The sequence below is a fragment of the Paralichthys olivaceus genome, chromosome 17 (genome assembly GCF_024713975.1).
Source record: "Paralichthys olivaceus isolate ysfri-2021 chromosome 17, ASM2471397v2, whole genome shotgun sequence".
In the NCBI taxonomy this organism is placed as follows: domain Eukaryota; kingdom Metazoa; phylum Chordata; class Actinopteri; order Pleuronectiformes; family Paralichthyidae; genus Paralichthys; species Paralichthys olivaceus.
Window position 1 is genome coordinate 1,743,134 of NC_091109.1, and position 18,942 is coordinate 1,762,075.

At 41.7% G+C, this 18,942-nt stretch overlaps 1 protein-coding gene across 1 annotated transcript; it reads right to left on the reverse strand.

The window, feature by feature from the left end:
* Positions 1-110: 110 nt before the first annotated feature.
* Positions 111-18,932, reverse strand: smchd1 (structural maintenance of chromosomes flexible hinge domain containing 1). Its single transcript, XM_069512721.1, has 46 exons — positions 18,306-18,932; positions 17,126-17,201; positions 16,852-17,010; positions 16,653-16,735; positions 15,909-16,136; positions 15,290-15,409; positions 14,993-15,159; positions 14,810-14,900; positions 14,495-14,702; positions 14,288-14,408; positions 13,572-13,755; positions 13,275-13,472; positions 13,072-13,185; positions 12,663-12,769; positions 12,472-12,554; positions 12,266-12,379; positions 12,061-12,138; positions 11,860-11,979; positions 11,628-11,772; positions 10,610-10,712; positions 10,340-10,412; positions 9,766-9,905; positions 9,362-9,496; positions 9,042-9,266; positions 8,389-8,531; positions 7,782-7,867; positions 7,571-7,689; positions 6,612-6,770; positions 5,709-5,837; positions 5,532-5,608; positions 5,253-5,410; positions 4,998-5,113; positions 4,844-4,905; positions 4,597-4,684; positions 4,342-4,473; positions 4,101-4,256; positions 3,407-3,533; positions 3,103-3,222; positions 2,823-2,902; positions 2,614-2,736; positions 2,336-2,517; positions 1,669-1,778; positions 1,039-1,109; positions 785-953; positions 515-673; positions 111-421 (listed from the first exon to the last, which is right to left on the reverse strand). Exons 1-46 carry the CDS (start codon positions 18,480-18,482, stop codon positions 339-341), a joined length of 5,898 nt encoding a protein of 1,965 aa, XP_069368822.1. The 5' UTR covers positions 18,483-18,932; the 3' UTR covers positions 111-338.
* Positions 18,933-18,942: the final 10 nt, after the last annotated feature.

The window sequence follows — 18,942 nt, forward strand, 5'->3', positions numbered from 1 at the left end:
ACACCGCAATTATCCCGTGCGTAAAATGCGTGCCCAGATTTTATATTTACAATGTGCGTTTCAGCTTAGTAATTATAGAGCAGAAATAAGGAAACAAAGAAAGAGAGAGCTTCGTAAATAAAAACTTTTATTATAATGAAGGTGTTCTCCAGTTACACATTGTGCTTTAGTAAATATTTACCCATGACCAGTTTTGCTCTCATACAAAAAAAAGACAAGTTAGTACATTTAAAAACAGCAACTTCACCAACCCCAAAATTCAAAAAGATGATAATAACAAAGGATATATTTCAATTATTATAAAAAATGTGTCAGGCTGGATTAATCCATCCGAGTCTTCATTTTGCTCTTTTTGTGATGATGTCAAGAGGCCCGGCAGCGTCCTCCAGAACCCGCTTCAGTGGTCGCATGGTTGTAGAGTCTAGAATATGAAACAAAGAGCAATGAGAAATCATCATTAACAGCAAAAATCCTGTAATTTATTCTGCCTTTTCCCCCAGGTAGACAAACATACTAAGTTGTCTTTCAATCTCCTCCAGCTGCTTCTCTTTCCTCTCCTTATCTTGTTGCTTTTGCATCACGGGAGGAGACTTCATCATGTTCGAGTGGTCGTCATGATCCTTTTCTGCCTTCTTTTGCTTCTCCACAGCTGCCCGGTACTGATGGAGCATGTCTATCAGTTAAAGAAATAAAAACAGAAAAGAGAACTTTAAAAATGTCCAGATCCAATTTTCTGGACTTTTCGGGAAGTTCACCTCTGAAAATGACTCATGAGAGATGTCACCTATTTGTTCTTGTAGAGTGTAGAAATGCTGTGGGAGGGGCGCTCCGAACACTTTTAATGAGGTTATTGGTGGAGCTTTGTTCTGTGTGCCTCCAAACTTGCCCACAGCACTGATCCTGTCCCCCTGCTTGGTCAGAATGGTTGGACACCGGATCCTGTTCTGCACCACCTGAAAGCAAAGACACATTTGAAAAGGATCAACAACCAGCGGCCGGTTCTATTCTGCCGCTGCTCTGTCTTTGAGCTTCACTCACCTTCAGCCTGTATTGGTTTGCAGAATCCAGGTCGTCGATCAGAATCGTCTCACCGAGGAAGATTGCAAACACTGAAAAGTGAGCGAAAACTTAATTAAAACCCTTAGATTTTCAACTTGTTCACAGGAGGTAGTGGGGAAGTTATTTACAGTCTCGGATTTACTCTTTATACAACAAGAAATATGTACATTCACTGAAATCTGAAAAAAAGATAATAATACAGGTTCCCCTGTAAACAAGTGAGACAAAGAATAATTCTTACATTAAACAAGGAATAATACAACATCTGAGTGAATTGGCAGAACCCACTTTTATCTACTAAAAAGAAAATCATCACGACATAAAAAAAATATAATTTTAATGTGGTGAAAGAGGCCCAGTTTCTGCTCCAGTGAAAGGGCCCCTAACGAGGGACCCCTCAAACCCCATAACACTGGACCCCAGGTGGAAACATTTACCCAAAGCTCAACGGGAGCAGCGGGGGCATGAAGGAAATACCCCAACAACAGCAAAGAGACGTGGGAAGCCTTGAATAGAAACCATGTACTCTTTTAATGAGTCTGCACTGAAAAAAGAAAAAACGTTAGTTATGTTTCACTGAGCAGCAGAAATCTAAGACAGAAAACTCACCGGTGGCACAGCTCTCCTTGTCCTTTGGGTAAATCAGGAGGTCTCTGGCAAACACCGGGTTCCCAGGGGCCTCAAAGAGCTCGTGGCCGTTTTTTATGTGTGGCAGTGGTCTGCAGGAAATTCAGATTTTAAAAGATTACAGCAGAGACGACTTTGCAGGATGTATGAAGGCATTATGACTGGGCTTTTAAATACCGTGAGAAGAAGAAGAGAAAGATTTCAAGATAAAAAGAAAGTTTTGCACATTCATTTTGATGATAACCATTAGTTATGGCAGCCCAACTAAAGTATTGTAGTGTAAAGAACTTCTTTATCTTGAAGCAAATCAGTGAAAGCAGGAATTCACTGTAGGTGTGTGCGTGTGTTGCTTAGTTACAGAAGGTGCTGCACAAGATCTTTAAATTACTGTTTTAGAAGCCTCACGTTGGACTCTAATCACACACACACACACACACACACACACACACACACACACACACACACACACACACACACACACGGAAGCTACTCAAGACACCAACAACAAAACTCAAATGACTGATGAAGGTGTTGGGACTTGATGAAAACACACAAATGCAAATTTAAATTGCTGCAAACTGAACCTTTCAGTGTCTTTTCAACGACATTCAACTTTATTTATTGAGAAAATAATTTGAAAGAGGTTTACCTGTTCATTTGTGGCAGGTTCGCGCTGTCGAGGGGCATGACCTGCTGCCTGCCCTGAGTGTCGTCATAGATCCTCCGAGCTGCCGCTGTCGTCCTGGTGATGACGCAGTCCATGTCACCCCTGATCTGCCAGGAGATGACTCTGGCTGCCGCGTCGTCCTCCACGTATGCCAAGTGACCAACCTGCATTCAAGAAGCAAAGTGTACAAATGATAAAACAAACTATAGCCTCTACACACTTGCTATGTTTTTGTAATGATAGAAAAGTACAAACACTACCATTCCCAAAACATCCTGCTGGCCCCTGAAGTCATCACTAATGGAGCAGACTCTTCTGGCCGCAGAGCGAAGTCCCTCTGCTTCCGTTCTCTTCTCTCTCAGGAGTCTGTCAATAGCAGGAATCTGCAAAATATTTAAACATATAGAAATATCATCTCAGGATAAACGTATGTAGAAAGATCAGATTGTGGGTGGAACGGACATCTTACAGATTCTGTTACTGTTATGTTCTTCTTGTTCAGAATGAATCTCAGGCTGGCCACTTTGTTTTTCGCAGTCTGGTGTTGTTCTGGTTTCAGAAGAAGATTCCAATTAGAGACAAAAATGATGACGCGCGCTACAGACAGGTGACGTGCATGTGCACAATCGTGGTGTATTTAAACCATGGACTGTAAATAAAGATGGACTTCGTGTCTTCACTTGCTCCCGTTGTACCATCTATATATACAGTCTTTGATTCAAAACAAACTGAGGAAGTAGGAATCGAACCTGTGAGCAGACTAAGGAGTTCAGAGTAACCATCGAAAAGTTTATTATGGGCTGAAACAGCAGACTTGAGAGAATCCTTCTTCTTCAGCAGGTCACACACTTTCTGTTGGTTCACTGCTTCTGCAATAAAAAAACAAGAAGAAAAAGGTTCAGTGAAGCAAATTGGAAATTGTTTTATTTGTCCAGACTTTAGATATTTGTCTCCAACATTCCAGTACAATAATGGGACCTCAAAAACTGAAGGTGACTGAGTAAATAAACACAACATTTGTTGAGTCAGCGTCAGTTTGTTTTTATTTCATACCGTCGTAAAAATGGAAGGTGAGCTCAAATGGAGCGAGGGCCGTGGGAACCTTTGGCACGTCCGGTTGAAAGCGGAGGGTGTATGCCCTGCCGTTCTCTCCTGGGCTGTTCTCCATGATAGCCAACCTCTGTGGACAGTAAGAGCACAGTGAGACCCTGAAAATGCCAAAATAATCTCGTCATAGGATTAACGGTTTAACCTTGTTTTCCAAACACCAAGAAGACAAAAGCTTGGATGGGCAGTCGAGGAACTCGCCGACACGTTGCAGACCATGACTAGACTTCTTCAGGCTAAGTATCTAACAGTTAATCAGAGCGCATGTCTGGTCGAAAGTGGTGACAGTAAAAATGGTTTCAGGTGCTCCCTGATTTTTTACGCTGCACATGTCTAATCTAGGAAAATAAGCAACAACCATGTGAGAGAGAGACACGAACTCAGTGCAGATAACATTAATTGCTTCGAGTGCCTGTCAGCTTGATGTGCCAGGGCCTGGTCACACACACATGAATGTGAATATCGTGGGTTCAAATTCTCCAAAGTTAAACTGCTCGAGAAGTCACGCTGTTCCTCGCCACAGGAAGCGAACGTGTTCTCTGCCTCCTCGCTCGCACAGATTGGAAGTGAACAGGAGGCGAAGGTTTGCCACCGATATATTTGAGTTGGGCTTTGCAGTTCACAGTTGCAGTTCACTCACAGTGATGTGGACCTGTCCCTCCACCAGGTTAATTGCATATCTTTTGAGTCTGCCTTCAAACAGAGGAGTGGGTTTTTGTCCATCACCGCTACAGTTGATTATAGAAACGATCACTTGGCCGCCCAGGTCCTTCCCTGCTGGGTTTCCGTAGGAGTCCTGAGAAACATTGAGGCAACATTTTAGTGGTTTATCATCTGGTTCATGTCGTCTGACTGAAATCCTTAGAATCTTCTTTTTTTACCATTATCCTCAGAGTCATATTCTGCAGCAGTGTTCGGTTTGTAATGTCCGTGCAGCAGGAAACAGCTGGAGCTGGAGGCTGGGATTCGGGCGCCAGTTTGACGGGCTGATTGGCCACCACGTTTATAGTGATCTACGACACAGAGCTGAGGTCAGTCTCCTCTCTCAGGGATTATGGATGATAGACAAACTCTCCCAGCATGCTTTGTGTGTTCGAAAAAGTTTCAGGAAGAAACAGATTTTAGGTTCAACTGACCTGATCGCTGAGCAGGAAGTTTGTTTTGTCGATGAGCAGAGAGAACTGGATGGTGTGCTGTCCAGCAGATTCTGGGATTGGTTTGTCTCTGCAGTTAAACACAAATACACATATGTCAATCATTTATTTTATCGAGCAAACGCTGCAGAAAAGATGTTATTATAATATATTATATTTTACATTTAAAAAATTGTTTATGGGTTAAAGTTTAACCCTGAAACAGAAGATTTTTAGATTAGATTCTTACCTGAAGTGAAAACAGTCTTTCCTTTCATTCTCCATGGGTTTACTACACTTCAGCTCAGTGGGCTACAGAGGAAAAGTACAAGATTTCAACAAATTTTAGTTGATAGAAAATAAAGAACGGTGTCAGTCCCCGAGTATGTTAGGAAATCACTGACTGTCTTTGTAGGTCTTTGGTTTGAGGCTTCTCCCTCCCACAGCAACATGGTCACATTAGCTGGGTTAAGAGTCGTCATTGGGCTTCCTTCATCAGACACCACAGTCACTGAGAACACTGGAGACACACACACACACACACACACACACACACACACACACACACACACACACACACACACACTTACTTACTCACTTACACCAAGTGAAACCAGTCAAGTTGTGTCAGGACAAAAACCAAAGATACAAACACAAACCTGGGAAAGTTCCTCCGGCAGGAAACATTGCGGCGGTGTTGTACTCCACTGACAGACTCACAGGTTTGTTGGGATTAGGTAGAACAGTGAGATACACTGTTGGACCAGGGATGAGTTTGTGGTTTAAGAAACCGTTAAAGTCCAGCTGATAGCACCCCCTGGTGGAACAACAGGGTAGCAACAAGTGAGTGATGAACTGGTTCATCCCTTTATTGTAATAATATGATAATAATAATCATACTAATTCATTTTTCTATAATGAAAGAAGGTGACACTCACCTTGGACCACTCACACCTTTAACAGTGAAAGAGACCTTCCCTTCTGAATCCACTGGTTGTGAAACAGCTGACAACACCTAAAACAACAGGATCTCATGACATTTCTCCAGTTAGATTACACATAAGTGATATTTTATAAAGTGTAAATGGGCCATTTTTATCCCTCGTCACACAAACCTTCAGTCCTGATGGTGAAGATTTCATTTCCACGACGACCCTCTCATCAGGAGAGACGTTTTCCCACTCGTCGACGAGTTGGATGAGGAACGGGGTGGGGATGCTGTGATCGTTAATCACCTGCAAAGGCTTGTACGTAGAGAGGTGTGCTTTTAATGTTTAGTAAGGGTCTTGTTGGGTCACAGAATCTCAGAGCCTCAAAATCAAAGAACTGCCACTTCAGTTACTATTAGAGATGGAGAAAGACTCAAAGACGTTTACTGGAATGGAGAAAAGTTTGTTGCTCTCGTTCTGTTTTCGATACTTTAAGTGGAGCCTAAATACCCTCCTGCCCTGACGTTGGTATAAAATGCAGTAGCTCACCTTCTAACTGGAAATGGAAGTGTGATCACATTCTTCCTGTCAGATTCAGGATTGATTTTTAAGATTTCATTGCTTGTTCGTAAGATTTTAAATGGGCTGGGGTGACTTTATTTAGCTGCACCTTCACACCTGATGAAACTGAGAGTCTTGAGGTCTCGGCTTGAAATAAGAGGTGATGGGACTTTGCAGTGGCTGCAGCAGATCCTAGAAACATTTACATCACTGCTCAAGACCTTCTTCTTGTCACTGCCTTGTTTTCTCCTGCTATCGTGCAATTTTTTCAATTCTTACTTATTCATAATGTTTAACCTGTTACTGCTTTTGTATTTTCTGTTTATATATATATTTCACATTCATACTCATGCACTTTCAGCATGTGTAGTTGTTAACACAGAATAAACATGTTTTACAAATCACGTTGTATTGTTTTAACACACAGAATAAATGAGCATAATCAGATTTGTAAAACTTAAGATTCAATCCTGACAACAACCTGCGAAACTTAAAAAGCTATATGAGCTAATTAGAACCTGTTCTTACCTGCGTAGGTCCACTGACTAGTTTCAGCTGTGCAGGGTATCCAGCGGTCACATTAACGATCTGGTACGTCGTGTAGGTCTGGTACGTGAAGAGTAGGTTTTTAATGCCGGTCCCACGGAAGAAACGGATTCCTGTCACATCCACAGACCTGCTGCTCTCCTGATGCAACACACAGAGTGAGAATGTTTACGTCGCTGCTCTCACACCCTGACACACACTTATTATTGCTGAGCCTCTTCATTGAAGTAAGCCACTCATGTGATGTTGTTTTGAGCAAGAAAAGCCGCGTTCACGCTCATTTGACAGCGTGGGTGCGAAGGAGGGGGTTAATATTTGACGTGCATCTTCCGGTCTGTCGATAAACATCAAAGCCCCGTGAGAACAAATGAATGGATTCAGACAGTGAAACGCTTCAGTGCTTTTACTTTGAAACGGGTTCAGGAAGTGTTGTAAGTATGTTTGTGACAGATAAAGGTTGTGGTTCACAGCAGAATAAACAGAGAAAATAGAAATACTCAAATATAAAAGAAAAGTGCTCTATAATAATAATAATAAATCATTTATTATTGTCATCAAGTTTTTAAGTCATGTAGACAGATTTAAAAAAAAAGAAACTAATTCATTATTTTGATGTTGTGTTTTTATCCTTTTCTTTGCACCTTCTATTTTACTTGTTCATTTATTTTTATTGTCATATTAATACTTTTATATGTTAAAGTTTTCGTTTGACACAGCTCTAGATTTATTTAATTTGAACACTACCTTGCTAAACGTGGTTGTCTGGCCTCCTCGTCACATCCTGTTTGTTATTTCTCATATTTACTTTTCTTGCTTTTCTGTCAAAGCACTTCGTAAACCCTTGATTTAAAAAGTACTATATAAATAATGTTATAATTATTATTTTATAAAGGAAAATTCTGGGGTGAACAAATCCTTAAATCAAGCGTCTCAGTTCTTACCTGCCATGTAAAGGCGACAGCTTCTTTGTCCAGACCCTCGGCTTTCACAGTCAAGTTGTTCACACAGGTGGCCGTTAGCGTCTTGGTTGCATTGTCGTACTTGTCCACAAGCTCCAGGTCTGAATCAGGAAACAAAAGAAGCAGTGTGTCGTCCTGGGTGAAACCATATCTGAGTAAAATCTGATCTTTGTGTGATGAGGTTCATACTCACTGATGGTTTCAGACAGAGTTTCACCCAGTTTCATTGTGTTGTGGAGCAGAGTCGTCTTTAATTTTGCTGGTTCATCTGGACGAGGTCTACAGACCAAACATACAAGGATGAAGGGATACAGCGGGAGACAGTTTTCTTAGCTTAGCATAAAGACTGGAAACAGAGGGGATCTGCTAGCCTGGCTTAGTTAAAAAGAATTGTGGTTTTTACACAACTTGTTAATCAGGCTGCTTTAAGACATGTACTGAACGCCGAACATTTTCCTGGAGCGCTGTGTGTGAGAATACAAATGTCAGAGATTTCTGCAGTGGCATTTACTCGTCACGTCCTACGTCCTGCTGCTAGACCCAGACACGAGCCCCCCAACAAATGTTTCCAACATTTTCCTGTTCTTGTCAACGTGTGTGATTCTAGAAATCTTGTGACGCGTACTTCATATGTTAAAGGCAAACTCCAGAAAATGTTATGACTCAATTTTGTGCACATTTTCTGCAAATTTTCCACATATTTTCCAGTTCATGTCTGAAAACTTTAGTAGCTTTAGTAAGCTTCACAGTCTTAATTAACTGGGTGCCAACAGTTTGTCTTTAGTTGGGTTTGTACTTACATGATAGTAAAGGAGACAGACACGCTCTGGTCTTGGTAAGAGACCTGGTAGAAACGCTCCTCCTGCACCTGTGTGGGCACCTGAACGACAGGCAGCATCCCCTGCACCAAGTCTTTGATATTAACTTGGCTCGTCCAGTTAACCTTGAATAAATAAATAACAATGAAAATGATTGATAAATACTTGATTCACTGATAAAATACCTCTGACATTTATCTCCATAATCTGACAGGATCACAGGCTGTGTATAAAGATGGACGACATGACAGCTCCCCAAAAGTGAAGCTAAATCATCTTGATCATCGCCCCCTGGTGGCTGGCTGCAGCATAATTCATCAATCCCACCTCCTCCATGTTAGTGGATGGGACATGCACCAAACTAAGTCAAAGTAAACATTAAATAACCCGTTAATACCTAAGGTGCCATTTATCTGAAGGGATGACAGAATTGCTAGATGGTTTCTGTCATTTTGAGTAGCGCCTACCACACCGATGTTTGTCAAAGTCTTAATTTTTCCTAAAGTTTTTTTTGAATTTATTATTTGATGCTGTAAAAGTGACGTAAAACTTCATGATTGACAGCTGAGAGTGGCTTTTGATTGGTCAAACACGATCACTACTATGCAGACTCAAAATGCGTCCGTCAGACACACCTTCATCATAGAAGCTATTTCAGCAGTGATGGGCACATCTTTGCCGGCCTCATCATGCAGCTTATAGAACAGGTTCTCCAGTGAGCCTCCAGCCAGCCACTCGATCTTCTCACTGTTCCTCAGCACGAGACTCTCATCATTCCGACTGTAGACCATGATCTGGGAGACTCTGGTGCTGGGTATCACACTCAGCTCCCTCACGACTGACTCGACATTCCTACAACTCTGACAGAAAAATAAAGCGGGGGTGGGCATATTACAAATAAAGTTTTGATTTTAGAAAATGTTAAACTGAGGGTTTTTTTTTTTTTTTTACTCACAGGCAATTCAAATTTAACTTTCAGCTTTTGAGGTTTTCCCTCAATGATTTTCAGGTTTATGGGCTTTGTCACCAGCTGCCCTGCTCCTGTTCTGCTGCAGTCGACCGTCGTCGGCGAGAGCCCCTTGACCTGGACCTGGACCAGGGAGGGATGAGAATAAACAAGCCATGTTTAATCAAATGATATTATTCAAGCAAGAGAGAGGTAAAGATACGACTGTTCACTATGAGCACAACCTGAAACATTCAAAAAGTGAAATGAAAAAGTGTCTAAAATTTTAATTTCCCTACGGGGGTACTTCTGAAAAGCAAAACTGTCCTTCTTTTACAGAAACTGGTGCAGTTCAAGTTCTAATCACACACACACACACACAGTTTCCCAAAAACAACAGGACACACACACACCTGGCAGTAAACTGTCTGCTTGGGGTGAGCAGTGACGTTTCCAGCCTCGTCGTGAATTTCAACGTGAAACCTGGCAGCGGTTCCATTCTGTATCTCGAATGGTTTGTCATCTGTCTTCACATGGAGAGAATGGGGAGTACCTGGAAAACATAATCAGACATCACAAAAAAAGTTGACTATATAAAGTAGGATTTTTATGTAGCCTTTGAACACGAGACATGTTTTTTCATGCAATCATTTGGCACGTTAAAAATATTTTTCGAACCTGTAACCAGTACATGCAAGTTTTCACATCAGCCATGTAAGTTAGCTGGTATCTTTTTTTTTTTATGAATCATTAGCTTAGTTTGAATGCTTTTACAAGATAAAATAATATAATGTGTAAATAAAAAAAATTAATCACAACATAGATAATCAGCAACATAAGGACTATAAAAAAAATAAAAATGGATTATATCGTTAATGTATCACAGAAAACTGTCACCATCTCTAGCATCAAAACGATTCCTCAACACTGATTCTAATAATGAATAGCTCATTTAAAATCAAACAAAATTAATGGATGCATTTGTACCGGGGAGAAGACTGATCTCGATGGTCTGTGTTTGTTTGTTCAGGCTGGGCAGGGTCACTCTCAGTTTGTGTTTCTGCAAAATAAGACGCAGGATGGAGAAAATCAACAGAAGATGACCAGGGGTTGAGATGTGATGTTTTAGTTTTATTTGTGTTGTAATATGTGCTGGGATTTTACTGCATGAGAAAAATGGAGGTCCTGTTTTCTATCAACCCTTGTACCAGCAGAGTTTGGTCTTGTAAAAAGAGACCATGTGGGTTTTTTTCTAACCTTGCCTTGTTGGTAATTCAGGACTTTTCCTCTTGCTTTGACACCTTTGATGATGAACTTGCTCCCACTGCAGTCCACTGTCTCATAACTCACCTCCAGGTCACTGAATGATAATGTCACAGCAACGCCACAGAATGAGATTACTAATAAACCCTCTCATGTTTATGATAAAAGATTCATGGGCACGTAATCTTATAAATAGATAAACATGTTTAAGAGAAACGGAGAAGGTTCAGGGGTTAGGGTTAGGGCACACAGAAAAGTGGGGATTTAAAACAACAGTACATACCTATATGACATATCCCCTAAACCAGTAGTCACCTACCCTTAAAAGCACAACATCACTTTTCAATTCCAGACATGAGTCACGATCTACCACCCTCATATCTTCCAAAAACCCACTAAGGAGGGTCATATTTATTATTTTGGCAATTTATGTTAAAGGAATTAATATCAATTCATGTCTACAGCATCTGTTCAATGCACAATATTTAGCTTCAGTTCAACAACATGTTCTGCAGAGGAGCTGCTACTGCAGCACAATGTTTTTACATATGCTTTGCATGGATTATGGCCATAAATATGACTATTGTCCTGTGTACTCAATACCAGTACAGTATTAAGCCGTGCATCTTCCACTCATGCAAATATTTCACTTTTTAAACAAATGAATGGATTTGGTCAACAGAAACGCTGTATTGCTTTTACTTTGAAACACCTACAGAAAGTGTTACAACCATTCATGTTTGTGACATGAATTCAACAGATAAACATTAAAACTCAGGTGAAAGATCATTTTCTCTGTTTATTCTGCTGTGAAGGTTTATCTGTCTTTGTCACAAACGTATTTACAACACTTCCTGAACCCGTTTCAAAGTACTCCAGTGTTTCGTTGTCTGAATCCATTCCTTTGCTCTAAAAAGTGCTTTGATTGTTATCGACGGACGATGAATACAGACAGAAGCAGATCGACAAACATACTGATCACTCCCCCAGCCTCTGGCATATAATGACCCACCTGCATTCGAGTTCAGGCAGGAGACTGGGAAGAGGCTTTGTTGAGTTTCCATAAAGATCTTTTATCTGCAGGGGAATGTCAAATGGCACTCCGACATGAAGAGGGGAGCGCACCTCACCAAAATCAAACGCCTCAGCTCTACCCACTGTGAAGGAGACAAGCAGCGGAGGAGTGTGATCAGGGCTTTAAGTCAGGATAACAAACACGACAGTAAACACTCTGCGCCTCTTACCCGTGATGGTGAAACTGATTTTGGAGCTTGGAAGGTCTCTGCCTCCAAAGTCTGTGGCACCGGTGTCATTTATAAGGGTGTTGAGGGCCAGTGTGTAACTCCCTGGGTCAGTTAACGTCTCTGCCAAAGATGAAAATGACAAATTATATTTTCATTTCTTCTTTCTATACGCTTTATAATGGCACATTCAAAGAAACGTACCAATTTTTTTGAACCCAAAACCCCACTTTCCCGAGTGCTGGCCAACCAAACTGACAACCTCTTCAGCCTTTCCAGGACCTACGTGGGAAAGAGGAAACAAACATGGTCACAGATTTCCCAGGGAATAAATTGTGATAAAATGGCGGGTCTCAACTCATCAGGCATGAGTGAAGATTTCTTTCTTTCGTAACACGGACGATCTTACCGTTCCTGACCACTGTTAGCTTGACGCTCAGTTTGATCACCGTCCCCTGGATCACTGCTGGCATCCTCGACATTGCCTCTTTCTTTTTGTTCATGATCTCGACTGTGAGTGGCCCTGAAATATTAAAAGACAAAACAAACAGACTGATGTTTGGACTGGGGGTGCGTGTGAAGGGTTAGAGGTGAGAAGGCAACACAATATTTTACCTAACGGAGTCCCAGCTGGATGAGAACCATTCTGTGGCCATTCGTGACTTTTCGGCCAGGACACTTTCAGCTCATGTGGAAGCCTGGAACCAAACAATAATTTACTGAATAACTAATTTACGGAAAAATACAACATGAGGGAAACATTTTGGTGTCAGCGCTGCAGAACGCTTCCCTCGCTGCTCACTCACCTTCCGAAGTCGTTTTCAATGTGGTTCTTGATGCCTTCGTCAGTGGCGTTCCTGTCGATCTTGAAAATGGGTATGGTCTTGTTCTTGTTGTAAAGTGCTCTGGGTTCCTAGGAAACAGATTTGTTTGTTTGTCTCATGTTAAATAGTACAATTAAAACAAAGGCTTTTACAAACACCTTCCAAAGCTTAGATTTTTAAAAACTCTGGTTTCTGTGCATCCATCCCGTCTGGGTGGAAATATTTTGTACAGCAAGGTCTCGTGAGGGAAGATTTTTTTTAAATAACCGTTAAAAAAAAAAAAAAAGTAGTGTAGACCGGGTAAGAAATGACTGTTATGCAACAAAACCTCCAGAGGCAGAAATACGTTGCAGACTCTTTAAAATATAAAACTCCCCGATGCCTTCCTTACCAGACGAACTTCAACCTGTCCTCCTGTGGCAAAGACGTCTCTGTCATGTTCTCCATACAGCAAAAACTGGAGCACGGTGCCATGCACAATTGGCTGCGTTTTCTGAGACTTCACCTGTGTGAAAATGTGTGTACGCATCGATATAAAGTAGAGTACAGAACAATCAGAATACACTTTCAGTATGTTACATAAAACATGCTCACAAGTTGGCCTGTTCTGTATATTTTGCCGTCCCATTCGATGGCGGAGAACTTCGCCCAGGGATGCTGCATTTTCTTCGAGGGCATATCTGGTAGAGTTACAATCTTCTCGAAGCCGAGGAACTTCACTTGCTTGTCCAAATTCTCATGACAGTTTATTAGCCACTGTGTGAACTCCCTCTGTATGTTACTTCTTTGTTCCTGTGGAAGGTTTTACTACTTTAACTCAAAGAAGCTCAACGACCACAAACTCAGACAAAGTGTCTGTCTGATAGAAAAAGAGAATATGTGTATGATCACCTGTCCTTTAACAACTCGTGTGAAGATAGTGTCCTTGCTCTTCACTTTCTGCTCCAGGTCCATGAAAGTGAGCTTGTTCGTGGTGACCTGGAATTTGTCATTAGTGAAGAGTACTCCTGAAAAGCGGCTGTAACAGTCTTTGGGCACCTTTATTGCTTTCACGTTCCACGCACACCAGTCAAACCTGCAACAATGAGAAATGAGAAAACCAGCTAACATGTACACAAAGCAGGCGCGGGGCCGCAATGGGAGAAACTGATCTCATTAGCACAAAACCACAAGATACAGCTCATTCTCTGTGACTTTTATAAACCATTAAAGACTTGAGAGAAATCTGAACCTCGTGGAAAGATATTTCACTCTACACAGAAGTGTCAGTCATTTTTAGAGCCTAAGCAATAAATAATTTAGTCGTTCACAGACATATCTGTGCTACAGACATCCCTGGCCTGGCATCCATTGCAGACGACCACAAAGGATGTGTGAATCTGTAATTTGCAGATTACTTCAGTTTTTGCGTAATCCTGCAAACTAAAATTCAAAGAATTAATTTTAATAAATGCATATTTATATTTTGGCAGATCTAAGACTCTCGAACGAAAGAATTAGAATCGGTATTGCCACCAGCCCCCCCAAAATCCATGTTGAGCTCAAATTCTTTCACAGTTAAAATGGTAATAAAAAAAAAAAAGAAAGACAATCATTAGAGCATTTACTCCTCTACTGTGGTGTAGGGTATGAGGCGTCCATTCCAGAAACACTCAAAGATCGGCCTCTTGCCTCTTGCCTGATGCTGGACCCCAGACTCACTATCGTTATCTTCTTCATCAGGAGGTGCTGAAGAAACAAATGATGAAATCTACAATTTTCTCCAAAGCTGTCATTCATCAAAGTATGTTGACTATTTAAAAACATTACAATACCTAGCGGGTCTTCAGGGTATGTCTCCTTGTCGTAAAGGAAGGGATGATAGCGAATGATTCCCTCCACTGTGCCGGCGTTGACTCCGGTGGTGGCCTTAAACTCAAACGTGTCTGCGGCAGCTTTTATGTAAAGACTCTGCATGTCGTCATCGATTTTCCGAAGATTCACCACACGGGGTAATTTGGGAGGCTTTTCCCGCAAGGTGACCTGATTTAAAGACGGCAGGCAAATGGTAAGAATTCCCCTCAACAGGCTGTGGAGGAGGAGAAAACTCTCTCCTCCACTTTTAAACTGTTTAAGACCAACATTCTCACCTGAATGTCAATCTTCAAACAATCCGAGTTTGTGGAGCTGCTGCTTGGGTCATTTCCATTGACTCCATGTATGTAATAGTGATACGTGTGACTGAAACAAAGAAGAAACATTTGAATAAGAAAATTTGGGGCTTGTTAATACTTTGGATTATCGTTGTGGAGGATTATGGGGAAATAACTCACGCTAGTTGTCTGGTCAGCACGTTGAAACTGTGCTTCAGAAAGTTAATATGCTGTGGCTTGATCCCTGTGATGACCACAGCTGTGAAGCTTTTCTTCCCATTTTCCTCAGCGATTAAAGAACGGAGGAAGCACTCGCTGTTTTTAATCACGTGTGAAGGGTCGCCGGGCTGCAGGAGGAGGATGAAACATCACAGATGTTACCACAGAGAACTGAAAGTCATGATCATCTTCATTTTGAATCAAAAAAAGAAATGCTTTGAATTAATCTGAACAGAGAATTTAAAAAAGAAAGTTTACCTTCCTGTTTCTGATGACGCTCTGGTAAACATACTCTTTGTTCTGTTCTTTTCTCTTAAAATCTTCTTTTGACAAAACCAGCTCATGAACATCTGGACAGTCGACTGGTTTGGTGATCATCTGGTGAAAGTAAAAAAATTGCAACATGTTATTATTACACCTGCTCAGGTCTCATTCAGACAGGAAGAACCCAACACATAAATTCCGCAGCAAAGACCACGTGCTTTTCTTCACACCACATCCATGCCAACGTCTTCTACGACGGGACATCGCTTATTTATCCAGATGTATTTGTTTTCTGTTTGCATGTTTCAGGGCTCATTTGTGCGTCGGTCACGTGTTAGAAACGTCATCAACACGCTAACTCGATCGGGGGGGAACCCTGCGAGATCTCCTGCTGTACCGTGTTCTCACATCAGCCACTTTGGACTTTCTGCGGGTTTTTTACTCGGGGGGGCCTGAAAATGTCTGCAGAATTTTTTTTGAACATGTTCTCTAATTATTCAATCTAAACAAAATACGGACAAAAGGAAAAGAAAAAACACATTTTCTTGTCTTTGTTACTGGGTTTGCAAATGTAGTGATGCTGCATTCTTAACTATTGTCACAAGCGACTTACCCTGACCGAGTCTCCGATGTAGAAAATAGCCTGTTTTCCTCCAACTCCGAAGTAGGATATATCACTGTTGAGACTCCGAGGGGCGGGATCAGGCCGAACATACTCTTTACTCGACCTGTTAAATTTAGAGCATCTGTAAACTGCCCATTCATTGAGCTTCTGCGAGGTCATCCCACATCCGTTATCTAAGGCAATGATGGCGGGTTGCCCCAGACTTTCATCAAATAGCTGGAAAACAAAGAGAAGGAGGTCATTATTACAGATTTTGCTATTTGAGCTCTCAATCTGGACTAGGTTCAGGAGAATGGACAAATATATTGTTTATTGGCGATTGGTTGAAAACATCGTTGGTTGTTTTTTTGGGCAATTTGTCATTTTATTTTGCCGATATAATGGTCTGCCTCAGAGATTTGATTCAACTGTATAAATGACATGACATTAAATTCAGAAAAGTTAAAGGAGACAGATTACGCTCATATTCAGGTTCATAATTTAAATTAGTGTGTAGAAGGACATTGTTTGTCAAAGTGACAGGTACCACGCCCCCAACCAATCAGAAGCTGCCACGCCATCAAACCCAGCATCTGGGTGGTCATCGAGGTCCCGCCCCTCGACCAATGAGAAGCGGGCATGTCACGTTTATATTCACAAAAAAGACAATATAGCGTACTAGAGGACAATAGAACTGAAAAAGCTTCATGCGAATCCTTGAACATAAAAGTTACAAGCAACTCCATAACCAACCATTCGTATCTCTATTGTCCTCTTTCCTGTGTTTTCAGATGTGGCCCACAGAGAGTTGTCGATCAGCTCAGCAAGTGTGAAGGCTAGAAAAACGAACGGAGAAATCAAGTGATGAAAGATGCAGTTAAGTTCTCTGTCCATTTCAAGCATGCTAACTGGAATGGTCAATGACCGGTGTTTAAATAAGTTAAGCGCTTACCTAAGGGTGTCTGGCCCTCACTGTCGTAGTACTCATGAAGGCCACTCTGGATCAACGTGTCATAATGTGGCGTAAACGTGATGTGCTCCTCCATCGCCGCGGGGAGATCTTGGTCCACCCGATGCAGCAAGTAGAGGGTACAGTCATCCTGAAGCTCCTCTACAAGGAACATAATCACAGCGGATTTCAGATGAGTATATATTATTAAAGATTTAAGATTGTTTCATTATTTCATCTATAATTTATTGAAACCCATACAGGCCGATTTACTCACCAAATCTTTCAGAATCCAGGACTGTTCTATCTGTTGTAGCCACCACAAATATCTCATTTGAAAGGAGTGAAAATGTCTGTACAAAAAAAGTCAAAACATTGTTATTAAGTATAATTAATTTCAATTTGCTGGTGAACTCAGCAGTGAAGGAAGTGATCAGGAGTCCTACGATGTCCAATGCTGAAATATTTACTGAAACTTGGCCGAGGAGAATAACAAGTGCATCAACACAACAACAGTGCACTATGTCCTCCTGTATTCTGAGGTCTGATCTCCTGAGGTCACACTTAGGACCCCTACAGATCTCGTAGTTCTGCAGACAGTATTACCTGACTACACTGTTTTCATGTGTGTGGTGTCTGTGGTGGCAGCCCCACCCTTTTATCTAGGTCAAAATCAGAACTCTCTCCTTCCGCAAACAGGTGCGAGACTCTGTGTACTTTCAGAATCGTTTCCAGAGAACTCGACTCATTGTGACATTCCCTGTAGGCGTGTATTAAGGATAACATATACCATTTAAATACAGAGCAGGGAAATAACTTTAAATTTAAATGAGAAGTGTTTTACTGTGACTTTTTAAGAGTCAGCACATATATTGTTCACTTGTGTCTTCAATCACCTTATAATTCAAATATTTGTACTGTCCACATCTCCATCATCAACACGTCTTTACAGAGACAGATCTGTGAGAGCAGTGAACTTACTCTGGACCCAGTTTGACCTTTTTTTATTCTTATGCTCTAGTGTTTGAATGTTTTGTGTTATACTGGATGTCTAATTTCCCTCTGGATAAATAAAGTATCCATCTATCAATCTACCACTCAGTCTATCTATCCTTCTATCCAGGGCCGGGTCTAGACAGGCATGTATGAGGGGGCAGCCACAAATCTTGAGGGGGCATTGTGCGAAACAAGACATGAGAAACAACTTGATATATTTTATATTTGAGGGGGCAAGCAAGACATTAAGACATTAAGAAGTGGAGCGGAGGAGAGAAGCATGAGATAATAAAAAATATATGAAATTTAATATATTTTGGGGGATTTAGTTTGAGGGGGCACAACATTTATTTGAGGGGGCCAGGCCCCCTCTTGCCCCTGCCTAGACCCGGCCCTGCTTCTATCTCTCTATCCTGACATTATGTTTCCAGCCGCCTGTGAGTAAAGTAATGAATCGTTACTTTGTGGAGGAGTCGCAGAAAACCAGTGAAGTTCGTCCCGGAGGTTTCCAGCTGCTGCACGGAGGAGCCCGCGGAGCGTTGGGGGCGACAGTCGCAAACGCGGATCCGTCTCTGCGGCCGATGCTCTGCGCGGTGCCCCTGGACGCTCCGGCCCCTCGGCTCCGTGGACGACAACATGTTGAAGTCAACTTTCCAAGTTTGCAGCGAAAAAGGCAAAACTATGTGAAACTGTGGTTCTCCCTCTGTTCGCCGCTGAGTTTCGAACCTTTGAGTTGCGCGGTGCGTTGTGAAGCACAACACACTCGGTGTGTGACGTTTAGCCGCAGAGTCAGATTTGTTGTTGACTTGTTGACACTCCCTAGCTTAATTCCCGTGCTGCGTTCAAGCCCGGCACACACGTTAAGCCTAGTTTATGCTTAATCACACGTTCATTTTACCCGAATTCCTAAAAATGCATTACAGCTGGGAATTACAAAAATAAAACGTCAATTATAATGATAACACAAATAGAATCTGATGGAAATGTCCGCAAAATCGTCGGGGAAACGCGTCAACACTCCCAAATTGGAAAGTTACTTCAGCCGATCGTCGGTTTTACGAACATTACGTGAACGCTGCACGCTTTCTACGGAAGTCC

Excerpts from the sequence above, each read along its gene's own strand:
- smchd1 (XM_069512721.1), bottom strand. The coding sequence starts at position 18,482 with ATGTTGTCGTCCACGGAGCCGAGGGGCCGGAGCGTCCAGGGGCACCGC. Across the intron at positions 8,532-9,041 it reads AAATAGCTTCTATGATGAAG|GTTAACTGGACGAGCCAAGT; the intron begins GTGTGTCTGACG and ends TATTTATTCAAG. Across the intron at positions 4,474-4,596 it reads ACTTCCTGCTCAGCGATCAG|ATCACTATAAACGTGGTGGC; the intron begins GTCAGTTGAACC and ends TCTGTGTCGTAG.